The following is a 17636-nucleotide window of genomic DNA, read 5'->3' as shown; positions in this document are numbered from 1 at the left end:
CATCAGGCTCCTCTGTCCATGGGGATTCTCCTGGCAAGAATACTGGAGTGGGTTGCCATGCCGGCCTCCAGGGGATCTTGCCAACCCAGGGATCAAACCCAGGTCTTCCACATTGCAGGTGGATTCTTTACCTTCTGAGCCACCAGAAGTCAGGACGAACCAAAACAGCTACATAGGACTCCGCATAACTGGGTTATCGACCTATTGATTATCCACATGAGACTTCATCGGCCTGATTGGGTTATCAACATGACCGGGTCATCCCATGATGACGTGATCCTTGTGATTGGATGGATATATATATTTCTGGCAGCCAGTGCGCCGGGCACAGAAGGTGCTGCCTTCAGCTTGGAGTAGCTTGTTTGGACTAGGCTTGCTGGAGAGTTCCTATTCTGATTTAGGAGCCTGCGCAGGTGCAGACACGGCACGGGAGGCTTCTGAGGCTGACCCAGCGCTGCCTCCAGATAGCTTTTCTCAGGATCAACGGTACCCTGCCTGGGCTTGGGGTCCTTGATCGAGACCAGAGACCTGATCCCTCGAGGGTGGCTTCCAGAGACTGGAGGATGCAGACCCCAGGAGGAAACGAAAAGGACGAGGTTCCGACTGGACCCTGACCATCGCCCATGGTGGCCCTCGGCCCCGGCAGTCAGGATGTCACTGAGTATGTCGTCTGAGTTCCCAAAAATACCACCAAAAAATTTAATATCATGGCTTTCAATGCGGCCAATAAAGTCAACCTTGCTACTTGGAATCAGGCCCAGCTGGAATGCAACCTGAGCAACAAGAAAATTTACCAAGAGGAGGAGATGCCCAAGTTGGGAGCTGGCAGGGGTTTCAGCCGCAAGCTTGGGGAAGAGGCGCCAAGAAAGAAATACTGCGCGATAGAGCACACATCCTATTATATCTTCACCTAGTGCCCTGATGGAGCCTTTGAGGCCTTCCCTGTGAACAACTGGTACAACTTCATGCCGCTGGCCAAAGGCTGCACGCTGACAGCTGAGGAGGAGTGGGAGAGAAGAAACCCAGTCCGGAACCATTTATGCATCAAGCAGCAGCCTAGGTGGAAGGACCAGGAGGAGGATGAGAAAGAGAAGCCAGGCCGCAAGAAAGCCACTGAGCTGCGCATCTGCGACCTGGAGGACGACCTGGAGATGTCCTCCTATGACAGCAAGGCCAGCGGAGAGGAGCATGGCTGGGGCCCGAAGGTCAAAAAGAAGGGGCCACCCAGCAAGGGGGGTTGGAAGAAGAAGAAGGGATCAGACGATGAGGCCTTTGAGGTGAGTGATAATGGTGACTTCAAGGGCCAGGAGGTGGACTACATGTCCGCCAGCCGCAGCAACTCCCAGGAGGAGCTGGAGGGCAAGCCCAAGGTCACCCAGCAGGAGGAGAGCCCCAAGGGCATGGACAAGCAGAGCATGAGCTGTGATGAGTGCCAGAAGGAGACACTGCCCCAGGAGGACAAGAAGGTGCCCATGCCGCAGGAGAAGAAGCAGAGGAAACACAGCAGCGAGGAGAGTGACATCAACAGAGAAACCTCCTTGGTGCGCTTTATGGTGAAGAAGACGCCCCCCAAGAGGGAGCAGAAACGGTTGGGAGGCAACAGCTGGCTGGGCACACCCAGCACCGAGGCTGGCAGCACTTCCTCCACCCTTCAGGCAGCTGCCAGCAAGCTGGAGCAGGGGAAGCAGACCATCGAAATGACGGTGGCCGAAAGACTGTGACTGGACACCGGGCCCCAGAGCCTGTCGGGGAAGCCAACCCCCAGCAATGGTGACATGCAAGTGACCAAGGATGCTGGGCCCTGATACCTGAGGCGGAAGCCCATGACCCCCAAGAGCCAGCTGAGAAATTTCCAGACCAAGAAGACAGGGCTGTGCGGTGAGCAGACGCCTGCTGGCTCAGATGCTCAAGTTCATGAATCCCGAGTGCAAGATGATCAATGATAAGATGCCTTGTTCCCTCAGGAATCATGCTCTGTGCAAATAAACATACTCTATTTTTAATAATAATAATAAAAATCTAATAAGAAGAATGGGAAGAAATGTAGGAGAAGGGTCCAGAAGACACAGGGAAGTAGGACTTTTCAGAGTAAGGGAGTAAGGGCCCAAGGTAAGGCACAGTCAGGTTGCTCAGGCTGAGAACTGAAGGTTGTGCAAAACTGGTTGCCAAAGCAGTGGCTGGAGTCAGAGTTGTGGCCAAGAAGATCTGTGCACAAGAAGGCTCCTGTATCACTCCAACCCGTTCCTGCCTTCCATCAGGTCCACATCCTTCCTCAGAGACCCCATCAAGAAAGTGGTCAGCTACGATCTCTGCAAGAATAATACAAGAGTGTTAGTGTAACAAACAGAGGATCTTCCCAACCCAGGGATCCAACCTGAGTCTCCTGTCTCCTGCAGCAGCAAGTGGGCTCTTTACTGCTGCGCCATCTGGGTATACTCCTACTATCAGCTTAATCTGAGGGTAGAGACAGGGTGTAAGTCTTACCAGTCTCTCTCTAGTGTCCATTACCAAGAAAGCTTAGCATTTGGCCAGGTAGCAAAGGAGAAATATTTTAAGGTCCAGCTCAGTTATCACTGAGCTATATATACACTTGGAGCTGAAAGGCAATAACTTGATAACTGGCAGATAGAACAGAGAACCTGGAGTCCTCTGATTAAGAGTATTTTAATTCCATTTGGTAGCTCTTAGCTTCAGATGGAACTTCCAGAGAGGAAAATCTCCAGGGTTAGGAAGAAGGGAAAGGGACCCAGGAATTCCAGAAGACAGATCAGCAAGGGGAAACACTACACGCCATCAGGAAATGCTGTTGGGAAAGGGAGGAACCCATAAAAAATGTTTCTGGGTACTACTCAAGAAAATTTTGCAAGTATATCAACCCATGTGACCACCCCCAGATCAAGAAATAACATTTCTAGCACCCCAGAAAGCTCTCTGGTTCCAGTCCCAGTCAACATAGAAACTCTGCTATTCTGACTCCTATTATGATAGATTGGTTTTCCTGTTTTTTAATTTCACTTATATGGAGTTATGCAGCACTTGCTCTTTGGTGTCTGCTTTCTTTCTCATTGTCTCTGTGAAATTCATCTATGTTGTGAAAGTGAAGTGAAAATGAAAGTCGCTCAGTCGTATCCGACTGTTTATGACCTCATAGACTATACAGTACATGGAATTCTCCAGGCCAGAATACTGGAGTGGGTAGCCTTTCCCTTCTCCAGTGGATCTTCCCAACAGAGATTGAACCCAGGTCTCCCACATTGCAGGCAGATTCTTTACCAGCTGAGCCACAAGGGAAACCCATCTATGTTGTGGTGAGTAGTAAAACCAGAAAAATATTTAAGCCAGAAAAGAAACAGAGAATTCAGCCATGATGCGTACGAGACTGTTTCCTATGGAAACAGTAATTAGACAAAAATGTCTAATTACAAGCATATCTACATACCTGCTCTCCATGATGCAAACTTGTGGATATCTTTCTAGATCATCAGGCAATTATCACTTTGTTGGTTGTGCTATGTTCCATTTTGCTGGCCCAGCAAGCCTGGGTATATAGATAAGTCTCTGAACTGAGAGATACCATCAAGTGGATAAGGCAGGGCAGGTTTTGCAGCATCTGTGTCGCTGCTGAGTTCAGAGTCTGGAACTGGCAAAGTGAGCATGGAAAGGAGTACCCCAGGGAGCGGATCTGGATAGGACTTAGCTAGAGTAAAGTGGACTGGGGTCCACAGTGGGGCTAGACTTGGGGCATTCTGGAGGGGCTATAAGGTAGAGCACAGCACCTCGGGTAAGGCCCTGTTTTAGCAAAGAATCTGCTAAGTCAGTGTACTGAGAATATTGCTATCCTCGATATTTGATCACTATGGCCCGCCTTTATCAAGAATCCTTTGACTTCTAGGACTTCTCTGGTGGTCTGGTCCAGTGGCTAAGACTCTGAGCTCCCAATGCGGGGGGCCCAGGTTTGTTCCCTGGCCAGGAAACTATATCCCACATGCCGAAACTAAAGATCCTGTTTGCCACAACTAAGACCCAGTGCAGCTGTTTAAAAATAAAAAAAAGAATTCTTCTACTTCTGATATCTAATCAGATTATTCTTAGTAATTTTTTATCCACTGACCTCACTGTGCTCATTGACTAGCAATCCCCAACTATCTTTGCGGTATTTGGAGTCTGAGTACTTCCTGGAATTATGTGCAAAATTATGTATAATTTTCTGTTATGAATATTTCTTTCACCAGCGAAAGAGATCTATACAGTTCATTACATTCTCCAAATGTACTAGTTCAGTTCAGTCACTTAGTCATGTCTGACTCTTTGCGACCCCATGAATCACAGCACGCCAGGCCTCCTTGTCCATCACCAACTCCCGGAGTTCACTCAGACTCACATCCATTGAGTCAGTGATGCCATCCAGCCATCTCATCCTCTGTCGTCCCCTTCTCCTCCTGCCCCCAATCCCTCCCAGCATCAGAGTCTTTTCCAATGAGTCAACTCTTCGCATGAGGTGGCCAAAGTACTGGAGTTTCAGCTTTAGCATCATTCCTTCCAAAGAAATCCCAGGGCTGATCTCCTTCAGAATGGACTGGTTGGATCTCCTTGCAGTCCAAGGGACTCTCAAGAGTCTTCTCCAACACCACAGTTCAAAAGCATCAATTCTTCGGCACTCAGCTTTCTTCACAGTCCAACTCTCACATCCATACATGACCACTGGAAAAACCATAGCCTTGACTAGACGGACCTTTGTTGGCAAAGTAATGTCTCTGCTTTTTAATATGCTATCTAGGTTGGTCATAACTTTCCTTCCAAGGAGTCAGCATCTTTTAATTTCATGGCTGCAATCACCATCTGCAGTGATTTTGGAGCCCAGAAAAAGACAAAGTCTGACACTGTTTCCACTGTTTCCCCATCTATTTCCCATGAAGTGATGGGACCAGATGCCATGATCTTCATTTTCTGAATGTTGAGCTTTAAGCCAACTTTTTCACTCTCCTCTTTTACCTTCATCAAGAGGCTTTTTAGTTCCTCTTCACTTTCTGCCATAAGGGTGGTGTCATCTCATATCTGAGGTTATTGATATTTCTCCCGGCAATCTTGATTCCAGCTTGTGCTTCTTCCAGCCCAGCGTTTCTCATGATGTACTTACTCTGCATAGAAGTTAAATAAGCAGGGTGACAATATACAGCCTTGACGTACTCCTTTTCCTATTTGGAACCAGTCTGTTGTTCCATGTCCAGTTCTAACTGTTGCTTCCTGACCTGCATACAAATTTCTCAAGAGGCAGGTCAGTACCTTTAAAAATATTATAAGCCTCACTATACTTACTTTAACATAGAATATGTCTATCTTCATGGTTTCAAGTTGATAGTTCCAAAACATATTCATCATATGCAAATTCTCTTCTATTTCTATATATGCCACATTAATATTCAAACTTCACTCCCCTGAATCCTTTATCTCTATTGTCCCAACACCTATCTAAGTTTGGTTTCTAAAGAGGAAGATATTTTTTCTCCTTGGAATAGAATTTTGAAGGTTTTCTCTATCCTTTGTAGCAGTTCTGCGATTAAATGCCAGAAGTGTTTCTCTGAAAATGCTGTTTAGTCAAATTGTTTTCTAGTCTCATTTTGGAGCATCTTCACGTCATGCTGAAATTTCTATGACAGCCTCTTAACTCTCTTAACTGCTAACTTTTTTATTTTTTCAGAGTTAGACCGTCCTTTATGGCACTGGTATCTCTTATCTCAACACCATATCATTTATTGAAGTGTCTGTGACTCAGAGATGAGCAGGTAACAGGTCCTCAGAAAGTTCACTTTAGTGCCACAACCTGCCAGATCGGGATGGGGTGGGAGGGTTGGGACTAATGAGCCAATCCCTTTTCTCTTGTCCCTGGGGCTGCAGTGGGGCTCAGCAGGTGATGCAGGGAACTTCAGTGGGATGAAGGGAATGTGTTGGAAGGATACTGGCAGATTTCATGAGGCCTGAGGATTGACCTCAGGCGAGTTTGGGAACCAAGTTCCTCTCCCCTGTTTTTGTGCACATGCGCGCTCTCTCTATCTGGCTATACGAGGGGTCTCTTATTTGCTTCTCTCTGCCTGCATCCCCACTCCCTCACTTCCCTCTGCTCTCTCTACTTGAGCACATGCCCAATAAAATTTGGCTATTTCAGCCTCAGTCTCTGAGGCCTCCAGGTGAAGGGCCAGTGGAGTCTTGAGAGAAGGGAACCAGTTGGTAATATCTGCTCCCCATGCTTTGGATCCTCAGGGATCAGGCCACCAAGGTGAGGGGGAATTTGGTGCAGTCATGGCCTCTGGGGTTGTGGGGAGGAGGGATCTCTAAGAAGGATGGTCAGGAGAAGTGATGGGTGATTTTAGTGCCCAGGAAAAGAGGAGCAGGTGAGGTCCGGCATTGAGAAAATCCTCCTCTGGAGTTCCCCATCCAGAACACCCTCTGCAGTTGGCTGTGCTCTAACAAGAGTCTGGGCCTCATTGGCTCTGGAATGGGAGGGCAGTGGCTGTAAGGAAAGAACTTCCTTACAAGAGAAAGCAAGAGATGCTGATGGGAACTGGGTGGCGGGACGTTAGGAAACCTGCTGACATTCCGTATACCAAGGAAGGACTGTTTTGCAATAGGACAGGAAAGCCCCATGGGAACTAAACAGAATGAGGGACAGAAGTTTTGGAGCCCTAAGGACCAGGACTGAATTCTCACTTCTGTCATTTCTTAGGCAATGTGAACATTGAGTGAGGACTTTAGTCTCTCTCATACCAGTTTCCTCTTCCATAAATTGAGATAATAACACTTATCCTAAAGTGTTAGTCACTCAATCATGTCTGACTTTTTATCACCCCATGGACTGTAGTAACCAGGCTCCTCTTCCCTTGGGATTTCCCAGGCTAGAATATTTCAGTGGGTTGCCATTTCATTCTCCAGGAGATCTTCCCAACCCAGGATAGAACCTGGGTCTCCCGTATTGCCAGCAGATTCTTTACCGTCTGAGCCACCAGGGAAGGGTGTGTACTAAAATTATAGATTAGGATTGCACGGATCATGGTGTTTTAGAAACTACACTCTAAAAACCAGGAGAGAGAAGGTGGGTGGGTCTCTGAGAAGTTGGTGTGGGTCTCTCTGATTGCAAGGAAGATGTTTTGACAGGGCAGGCTTACTACACGAGGTCTACGGGCATTTTAGGGCTTCCCTGGTGGCTCAGATGGTAAAGAATGCTCCTGCAATGTGGGAGATGTGGTTTGATTCCTGGGTAGGGAAGATCCTCTGGAGAAGGAAATGGCTATCCACTCCAGTACTCTGACCTTGAGAATTCCACAGGACAGAGGAGGCCGTCAGGCTATGGACACGACTGAATGACTGTCACTTTCACAGGCCTTTTAAGGACCTTACCATGATGTTTGAGACCTCAAATTAAATGACTGGCTCAAAACACAAAACAAAAACTCCACAACTGAAACTGACAAATATTAAGTCAACTGCAACTCAACTAACTCATAAATGAAGCTATAAATTATTCTTAAATACAAACTTTACAAAAGCTACACAGGCCATAGTATGTCAGCACCAGAGTGCATGGCTTTGTATTTTGGCTTCCCCACTTACACGTGTGATTTTGAACAAGTCATTGAATCTTTCTGTGCCTGTTCCTTATCTGCAAATTGGGAATAATAACGGTGCTTACTTCAGAGAAAGAAAGAAATTGAAGTTGCTCAGTCGTGTCTGACTCTTTGTGACCCCATGGACTGTAGCCTACCAGGCCCCTCCATCCATGGGATTTTCCAGGCAAGAGTACTGTAGTGGTTGCCATTTCCTTCTCCAGGGGATCTTCCCAACCCAGGGATTGAACCCGGGTCTCCTGCATTGCATGAAGATGCTTTACTGTCGAGTCACCAGGGAAGCGGCCGACTTCAGAGCGTGGCTGTAAATTACTTAGAATGTGCCTGGTACATATCAGGTCTGGCTATTAGTATATTTGCTGTAGAATGAGGGTGCATTTTTAAATGCTTGCTGTAATTAAGGTAGGGCCTCCAACCTGTGGGACTGAGCCTCAAAAAGTTCTTAAAACAGCCCTGATCATGTTTGAGTGACTATATTTTTTACAAAAATTAGGTGTAACCTAGCTTGTAAACCACAGATATGTCATTGTATCTTCATAAAGATTAATGGTTCTCTGCAGGGCACTACTGCTCCTTAAAGTATTTTGGAAATTTGTATTTTTTGGTCATGACAAATAGGGGTTAAAGCTGGCATTTTGTTGGGCTGGCAAAAGATTTCTCTTGTGTCCCTCAGGACTTTTAAATAGAAGTAAAAAACTTGTTTATAATGATCCATTTCTATAATCTAACTGAACCTGGAATTATGTAGGTGAAAACCTGCTTATAATTATTTGAGCCCAGAAATAATTTCATTTTACAAATGAACACAAAGTGCTTGTTTTGGGGGGTTTATTGGCAAGGTTTAGTTAAATACCAAATTTCCTGGGAAGCAACAACTGTAAATATCAAGGGAAGATTGTACTGTGTTTTATTTAATACTTTACTAAAGAGTTCACCCTTTTAAGAAGTCACTGGTGGCAATCCTCTTGTATTATTGGAGTCACCAAACCTGTCTGCATTTTAACTGTCATTTTCATGGTGATTCTACATTTATATAGGAATATAGTGATGTAGTCTATATGACAAAGTGTCATTTCTAAAGGAAAAGAGTCAACAATATTCAGTTGAATATTGAAGATTTGGTTTTATAGCTGCCCACAATAAATCCTTGCCAACATGCAAACCCTGCAGTTCTTTTCTAATAAACAGTGACCCCAGCAAGATAAAGTGAAGATTTTTACAAAGAAACATATTTGTAAAGTTAATAGCATAGACTTCCCTGGTGGCTCGGATGGTAAATAATCCATCTTCAATGCAGGAGACCCAGATTTGATCCCTGGATTGGGAACATCCCCCTGGAGAAGAGGATGGCTACCCACTCCAGTATTCGTGCCTGGAGAATTCCATGGACAGAGGAGCCTGGTGGCCTTCAGTCCATGGGATTGCAAAGAGTCAGACACGACTGAATGAGTAACACACACATACACACAAAGTTGATAGCATATCATACTTCTGAAATTTAAAGGAAAAGTGTGAAAATGAGAATTTTTAAATAATTTAAAGGCTTGCAGCCTGGAGGAGGGCATGGCAACTCACTCCAGTATTCTTACCTGGAGAATCCCCATGGACAGAAGAGCCTGGTGGGCTACAGTCCAAGGGGTTGCAAAGAGTCGGACATGACTGAGTGACTAAGCACACAAAGGCTTGTAAAATAGGGTGAATAACATATTGTAGGAAAAGAACTCAAATTACCAGTGAATTATAGGTTGTATAAATGATGACAGGAAAAAAAATCCAGCTGAAATGATACTTTTATTCCACTGAATTCTGATGATACTGCTCTAAGAAAAATCAAAGAGATGGTGAAATCTGCTGAACATCAGCTGTGTAATGAGATCAGGCTGGACATTTTTATTTCTGGTGGATGAGAGCCCCCTGGGGGATAAAAAAGCATTCTGCTCACATCGGTGACGTTAAGGACTACAAAAAGCTGCTGCGGAAGTTTGTTTTCAAAATTACTGACAATTGACACAGAAGCGTTGAAACCCTTAAACCCTTCAATGCTTAAGGGTTGAAACCCTTAAAAATGATTTCATAGAAACAATAATTCCCTTTTCTAATGTCATTGTATGTGCCACAGATTGAGCCTCAGCTATAATTTCTGGCAACATAGGTTTGTGGGCCATTAAAAAAAATTAGCAACAGATGTTTAGCACAATGCAAAGAAGACTGTATTTTTATATTCATTTTGGATTCCTTGCCATTTTTCATGATTTTCACTGCTACTCTGATGCTGTCCCAAGGAGGCCACCTTAGAAGGCTAACTTCTCTAAGACCTCTTGTCTTCTCTTCCAATTGAGCCTCTATTCTTCACCACTGATGAAAGAATCCCAGGCCACAGTGAAATAAATGAAGTCCAAAAGTCATGTGTAAAATGTAGGACTGTGTTGTTTCCATGGTAATAAAAACTATTTTCTGGGAGGTCTCTATTATCAAAAAAAAAAAAAAAAAAAGGCACAAAGGTAATATATTGAAGCATGTTGTACACAACTATCCATATAGCCAACTGAGTTCTGATTCAAGTATGTTCAACCTGTGTCCTCTGTTTCTCCCATGACCTCCCCTGCCCTCCAGCCTGGCCTGCACTTTTTTTTTTTTTTGACACAAGAACAGTTTTATTGAAATCACTGAACACTTGTGCTGTACTCAATATCAGGATTTTGAGACGTTTTAGACAAAAATCTGTTTCCCTTTAAACGGATGAAGAAATCGGATCCTAGTTGGTGGAAGTTAATGCTTGTATCACACGGCTAATGGGAGGTAGAATCCTAAAATTTGCTTCCAACTTCTACCCGTACCTGACCATGCCAGCTAAAGCGTCTATTTTTGTGTTGCCTAAGTTTAAGGACCATATAATCTGGATTAACTTTACAACAATAATTTAAAAGATAGAGAAGGATCCCATATTACAGAAAATTTTAAATCGACTATTTTACCATTTATACAATGAAGAAAACCGACAATGGGACAGGCCAGTGGTCAGCCAACACGCAACACAATGTGTTAACAAACAGCCAAAAGATTGGTGGGCGTCACTTATTTCCTTCCATGTTACATCTTGCCTTTTTTGGAGGGAGGAAGGAATAAAAAGGCAGACTGATTCAAACCTATTAAATATACCAATTAAGTTTATACTTTCTTTTCTGAAATTAATATTTGAGTGGAACATGTATTAATTATTCACATAACACTAGCTTTCTACTGCAGTTTAAGAATCCAGCAGATGATGCTAAGTTTTAAGCAAATCCTAGAAGTCATTGCACTGAATGGTTAACTACTCAATTATGAACTGGAAAATAATACTGGGTAATTATTTCAAAGTACAAACTACAGATATAATATTAAAAAAAAACATAGATAGTAGAAAACTTCTCTAACTTAAAAGTATAAATGGTTAAGTAAACAGTACCTACTTACAAATTTCACAAAATCAGAATAAACACTCAACTTTTAAGAGGGGCCATTTCAGTCCTGCCTTTACCACTTAATAGGAGAAAGATCTTATATAGGTGGGTCCTTTCGTTCAAGGGTGATTTCAAAACCAACTTACAATGTTAATATTATATCTTGGATCCCTGCTAAGAAGACTCTTCAAGGATCTTTCATACTAACTTGAAGTTGAGGAACATACAATTTGAGAAACTAAATAAATGATACAGCCCCTCCCGCACACCCAGGTTACCTACAGTGAGCCTGGATCTGAACTTTAGTTCCTAGAGATCTCTCATCTCTTATCCTGATACTCAACCTGGGCTCTAGAACAGGACACCAACCTGTGTTCTAGAGGGCACCACCTGGCTGATATTAATACCTAGGCGTGCACAGGATTGAGTCAAAAAGGGCTTCAATTCAATTCATTCAAGAAAAGAAGAAAAATAACATGCTTAGTTTACATAGGCTTAACCTACTCTGGTCACCTAGTAAATCTTGAATTGGCTGCCACTACTGGTAAATAAAATACTTTTATATTTGGTACAGAAACCAACAAATTTAGGTAAAATCAAGCCTTTACCCTGACAGTTCAAACTTTGTTTATTTGTATGTAAAGTGCCAGTTTTATATACAAATCATAAGTAAACTTTAAAATCTGCTCAGAAGCAGTGAGTCTGATGTCTTCCTACAGCCTTGTGGTGGTTACTCTTTAATCTTTCCAGATCAAACTCACTGGAGTCCCTACACTTGGAGGCCAAGAAAGCAGCTGTTAAGACCCAAAGTAAGTCCTGTTCAGCTAGCCTGCTTGCAAAAGCCAAACACGGACAAGATCTTTCAAGAACCCGAGTAGCTTTTGACTACTTTCCATCTAGGTGACCCCACTAGCATTAACAGGATTGATTCTGAGGTAGCTACACAGTGCTAAAGATGCCATTAGTGAACATGATGGACAATTCATGGTGTAGCTCATTGATATGGTTCAAGTAGCTGATTTTTTTCTTTTTTGATGAGAAGGAAAAAAAAAAAAATCAGCAAGGTAAGAGCACGTCTTCAGGTCACTTAGAAGTCGGCATCCAAGGTAAAGGAATTCTCTGTCGGACTTGACATCACTCCCATCCTCTGATACTCACCTACTCTCTTCTCAAAGAAGTTAGTCTTCCCCTCCAGTGAAATATTTTCCATAAAGTCAAATGGATTTTCTACTCTGAAAACCTTGCTAAAGCCCAGCTCCAGCATAAGTCTATCTGCCACGAACTCAATGTACTGCTTCATCAAAGTGCAATTCATCCCAATGAGCTTCACAGGCAGGGCCTCCGTGAGGAACTCCTGTTCTATCCTAACTGCATTGATGATTATTTCTTTTACTCTCTGTTCCAAAGGTTTGTGCAACAGGTGTTTGAACATCAGGCAGGCACAGTCACAATGCAAGCCCTCGTCTCTGCTAATAAGTTCATTGGAAAACGTGAGGCCAGGCATCAGTCCTCGTTTCTTGAGCCAGAATATCGACGCAAAAGAACCGGAAAAGAAGATGCCTTCCACTGCAGCAAAGGCTACCACACGTTCTCCATATGTGGCTTCTTTGTCCCCAATCCAGCACAAGGCCCAATCTGCTTTCTTCTTCACACAAGGCATCGTCTCAATGGCGTTGAAGAGAAATTCCCTTTCTTTGGAATCTTTAATGTAAGTGTCAATGAGGAGACTATACATTTCAGAATGTATGTTTTCCATGGCAATTTGGAAGCCATAGAAACAACGGGCCTCTGTAATCTGAACTTCTTGGCTAAACCGCTCCACCAAGTTTTCATTTACTATGCCATCTCTTGCTGCAAAGAAAGCCAGCACATGGGAAATAAAATATCTCTCCTCAGGCTTCAGGGCTTCCCAGTGCTGAATGTCCTTGGAAAGGTCCACCTCCTCAGCTGTCCAAAAGGAAGCCTCAGCTTTCTTATACATCTGCCAAATATCATGGTATTCGATAGGAAAGATGACAAAGCGGCGGGGGTTTTCTCTCAGAAGTGGTTCGTCCTCCACACTGGGGGCAGATAGCTTAGGGTTCGGCTCGGAGGGCTCCTGGAAGATCCTCCTCGCGGTCTTGATGGCCAGCACGCGGGTCCCGCTGAGCGAAGGGGGAGTGTTCTCCTTGTCCGCCAGGCTGAGCCCCTCCAGAGGCGAGAGCTGCTGCTGCTGCGGGTCAGCGATGGTGGCGAGCGGGACGCGGACGGAGAGCATGGTGGTAAAATGGTCAGTGAGATGGGGCTGCGCGCGAGTCCTGAGAGCCCTGGCCTCCACTTTCAAAAGCCTGCAACAGCATTGCCTGATTGTCCTGCAAACTCAACCACACACATTGAGTCAAGCACCTTCCATGTAATCACGGAGACTCAAGCAACCACACCTATATCTCTCCATCTGTTCTTTTAACGTGTGTGTGTGTGTGTGTGCTTGTGCACAGAGACAAAAATGATGACAAATGGCTAGCTTTTAGAGCACCATGAACTATTAATATACATGTCCACTGAATTATCTTTTTTTGAAAATTTATTTTATTGAAGTATAGTTAATTTACAATGTTGAGTTAGCTTCTAGCATATGGATACGGATACTAGGCACAGTGCTCCTGTGCAGTTGTGTTGGACTCTTTGAGACCACATGGACTGTAGCCTGCCAGGCTCCTCTGTCCATGACATTTCCCAGGCAAGAATACTGGAGTGGGTTGCCATCTCCTCCTCCAGAGGATCTTCCCGACCCAGGGATCTTTCAGACTTAGGAATCAAACCCACATCTCCTGTGTCTCATGCACTGCAGGCAGATTTAGTGTACAGCAAAGTGATTAAGTTTTACATATATATACTATTTTTCATATTCTTTTCCATTATAGTTTATAACAGAATGTTGAATATAATTCCCTGTGCTATACAGTAGGAATGTTGTTTATCCATTCTATATATAATAGTTTGCATCTGCTAATCCCAAACTCCCAATCCATCCTTTCTCCACCTCCTCCTTCCTCCTTGGCAACCACAAGTCTGTTTTCTATGTCTGTCTGTTTCTGTTTCATAGATCAATTCACTTATGTCCTATTTTAGATTTCACATATAAGTAATATCATATGATATTTGTCTTTGTCTGACCTACTTCACTTAGTATGATAATCTCTAGGTCTATCCAGGTTGCTGCAAATGGCATTGTTTCATTCTTTTTATGGCTGAGTAATAGTCCATTGTATATATGTACCACATCTTCTTTATCCATTCATCTGTCAGTGGATATTTAGGTTGCTTGCATGTCTTGGCTATTGTAAACAGGGCTGCTATGACCATCGGGGTGTATGTATCTTTTCAAATTATAACTTTGTCTGGATATCTGCCTGGAAGAAGGATTGCTGGGTCATATGGTAACTCTATTTTTAGTTTTTTTTTTTTTTCTATTAGATTTTTTTAAATTTTAATTTAATTTTTTAATTTAATTTTTTAAATTTACAATATTGTATTGGTTTTCTATATTGTTTTCCATAGTGGCTGCAGCAATTTACATTCCCACCTACAGTGTAGGAGGGCTCCCTTTTCTCCACACCCTCTCCAGCATTTACTATTTGTAGACTTTTAAATGATGGTCATTCTGACCAGTGTGATATAGTATCATTATGGTTTTGATTTGCATTTCTCTAATAATTAGCAATGTTGAATATCTTTTCACATGTGCCTATCGGCCATCTCTATGTCTTCTACGGAAGAATGTTTATTCAGATCTTCTGTCCATTTTTAAAATTAGATTATTTTTTGCTATTGAGTTGTATGAATTCTTTATATATTTTGGATATTAATACCTTAGCAGATTTATGATTTGCAAATATTTTCTTCTATTCAGTTGGTTTCCTTTAACCAATCATTTTTCTGAAGTTGCAGAGTGGAATAGTTGTGCTGTATTTAGTTTCAGGAATTTTTGTGTGTGTGTAGTATGACACTACCTGCTCACGTAAGTGACATCCTGTGTGAGGCCTGCGTTTGCACACAGGATTTATATGCAGAGAAAACAGCGTACCATGATTTACCTGTAGACAGAATCAAGTTCAGAAAATTACTATCAACTATCAAACTCAATACCCTCTTTTTATAACAAATACTTTATAAAGCCCCTGTATTATCTTGAACTGAAATTCATAGGTAATATAATTTATCTACATACATTATTGCAAAGGCTAGATAGATAGACAGATAACACTGTAATATCTGTCAATGCCTCCCAACCAAAGATCCTCAGGAACATACTTACAGTTGAATAAGTTAAACCTATTGCTCACTGCAAGAGAGAATACACACCGCAGAGAAGGGACTTGGAAGGTTTAAGTTTGTTTTATGACTTTCAGGAAGATTCATGAAAGTGGTGCTTTGCTTTGAATTGAATGCTATCAAGAAGCAGGAACTGTTCTATAGTTGGATATTTTGATAAATGTTGCCTAGAAGAAGGGCATATTAGAGCTAAAGCTATCATTGTAAAACAGTAGTCACCCATACTAGCCAACATAGGGAGACATTTAGTCATTTCTCTGGTTTGGACCACGTTCACATTTGTCTGTGTTCAGACATGATTACAGAGTGCTCTTGTTTTCATCTTGATCCATCAAGCTCTCAGAGTGGCCTTGTCTGATCCTGGCGATCTGTAAAATGGTTAATGTGCCAGGGGAGAACACGATGCTGAGCACTGAGTGCCAGGCTGACTCCCAGGTGTCAGGGATGGCTTTTGTCATTTTCATGTCCTAACTGAAATTAAAAGGAGACATAATAATGATCCATTATTAAGTACATAAAAGATCCATAATTAAGTAATGTACATTTCCATATGTAAATGCTGTAACATAATTATACTAAAACACATAATAGAGTCAAATGATTGCACTCCTTTATATAAGTCAGTTTGGATTTAAAAGTAAGAACATTGGAAATTTTTTCTTACAATAAATGCAGAAGAACGAAAGAGTGGTTCCAGCTATCATCAGAATTTAAATTGGTGTTAAAATATACAATAACATACCAGGTCATTTATATATGATAAGAGAAAGAAGGAGCAATAGCTGTAATGGAAACAGGAATAAAAAGTTAAGCAAATTATAGGCTGTCAAAGAAGAAAGTATAAAGAAGAACATATTTTCATGACACATTGGCCTTATTTATGAATAGTGAAGAAAAAAAAAACCCTTTCATATGACATGGAGCAAGAGAGTGAAGAAATATCTCAGAGATCATATCTCCTGTATTGAAATTTCAATACTCATTTAGTGCATGCACGCTAGGAATTAAAAAGATCTTTAAGATCATAGAGCATATACAATAAACTGAAAGATAATGCATATTTTAATACAATGAGATTCTCTCCAGGCCCCTGACCAGCACTTGTTGCTAAACCTGAGTCTCAAATTGAGGCAGACTAAAAGGATAAACTCTAATCCTACAGGGCTGGTGCTATGATTAAAGATGTCTGGTAGCTCATACAACTCAATAACCAAAAAACAAACAACCCAATCAAAGAATGGGCAAAAGGCCTAAATAGACATATAGATGGTCGACAACTAAATGAAAAGGTGCCCAGTGTCATTAATCATCAGGGAAATGCAAATCAAAACTACAGTGAGGTATTAGTTCACACCTATCAGAATGGCTGTCATCCAAAAAGACAAGAAGTAACAAGTGTTAGTGAGGGTGTGCACAGATGCTGGGAATCCACATTGGTGCAGCCACCGTGGAAACAGTATGGAGGTTCCTCAAAATGTTAAAAATAAAACCACTATGTGATTCAACAATTCCACTTCTGGGTATTTATCCAAAGGAAACAAAAATACTAATTAGAAAAGATATCTGTATCACCTCATGTTCACTGTGGCGTTATTTACAAAAGCCGAGATACGGAAGCAACCTAAATGTCTGTCAGTGGATGAATGGACAAAGAAAATGCCGTGTATACATGTACAATGGAATATCATTCAGCCATGAAAAAGAATGAAATCTTGTCATTTGCAACAACATGGATGAACCTGGAGGACATTATGCTAAGTGGAATAAATCAGAGAAAGACCGGTCCCATATAATCTCACGTATATGGGGAATCTAACAACAGACAACAAACAAAAACTGAACTCATGCATAGAGAGAACAGGTTGGTGGTCACCAGAGATGGGGGTAGGTGAAATGAAAGAAGAAGGTTAAAAAGTATAAACTCCAAGCTATAAATAAATAAATCATGGGGTTTTACAGCTAATACTAGTGTATCAGATATTTGAAAGTTGTTATGAGTGTGGACCCTGGGATTTCTTTGGAAGGAATGATGCTGAAGCTGAAACTCCAGTACTTTGGCCACCTCATGCGAAGAGTTGACTCATTGGAAAAGACTCTGATGCTGGGAGGGATTGGGGGCAGGAGGAGAAGGGGACGACAGAAGATGAGATGGCTGGATGGCATCACTGACTCGATGGACGTGAGTCTGAGTGAACTCCGGGAGTTGGTGATGGACAGGTAGGCCTGGCGTGTTGCAATTCATGGGGTCGCAAAGAGTCGG

At 42.5% G+C, this 17636-nt stretch overlaps 1 protein-coding gene and 1 pseudogene across 1 annotated transcript; one reads left to right on the top strand and one right to left on the bottom strand.

Annotated features, from left to right (window-relative positions):
- The first annotated feature begins 143 nt into the window (after positions 1-143).
- LOC102415890 lies at positions 144-2032 on the top strand (annotated as a pseudogene).
- Positions 2033-11672: 9640 nt separating this feature from the next.
- On the bottom strand, positions 11673-13334 carry LOC102410819 (ribonucleoside-diphosphate reductase subunit M2-like). The gene has a single exon (XM_044944051.2). It carries the CDS (start codon positions 13317-13319, stop codon positions 12150-12152), a length of 1170 nt encoding a protein of 389 aa, XP_044799986.2. The 5' UTR covers positions 13320-13334; the 3' UTR covers positions 11673-12149.
- Between the last annotated feature and the right edge of the window lie 4302 nt (positions 13335-17636).

The sequence above is a fragment of the Bubalus bubalis genome, chromosome 1 (genome assembly GCF_019923935.1).
Source record: "Bubalus bubalis isolate 160015118507 breed Murrah chromosome 1, NDDB_SH_1, whole genome shotgun sequence".
Lineage (NCBI taxonomy): Eukaryota > Metazoa > Chordata > Mammalia > Artiodactyla > Bovidae > Bubalus > Bubalus bubalis.
The sequence above is the reverse complement of the archived record's forward strand: the minus strand, read 5'-3'. Positions and strand labels throughout refer to the sequence as shown.

Bases quoted from the DNA above. Each gene is read 5' to 3' on its own strand.
- LOC102410819 (XM_044944051.2), bottom strand. From the start codon at position 13,319: ATGCTCTCCGTCCGCGTCCCGCTCGCCACCATCGCTGACCCGCAGCAG.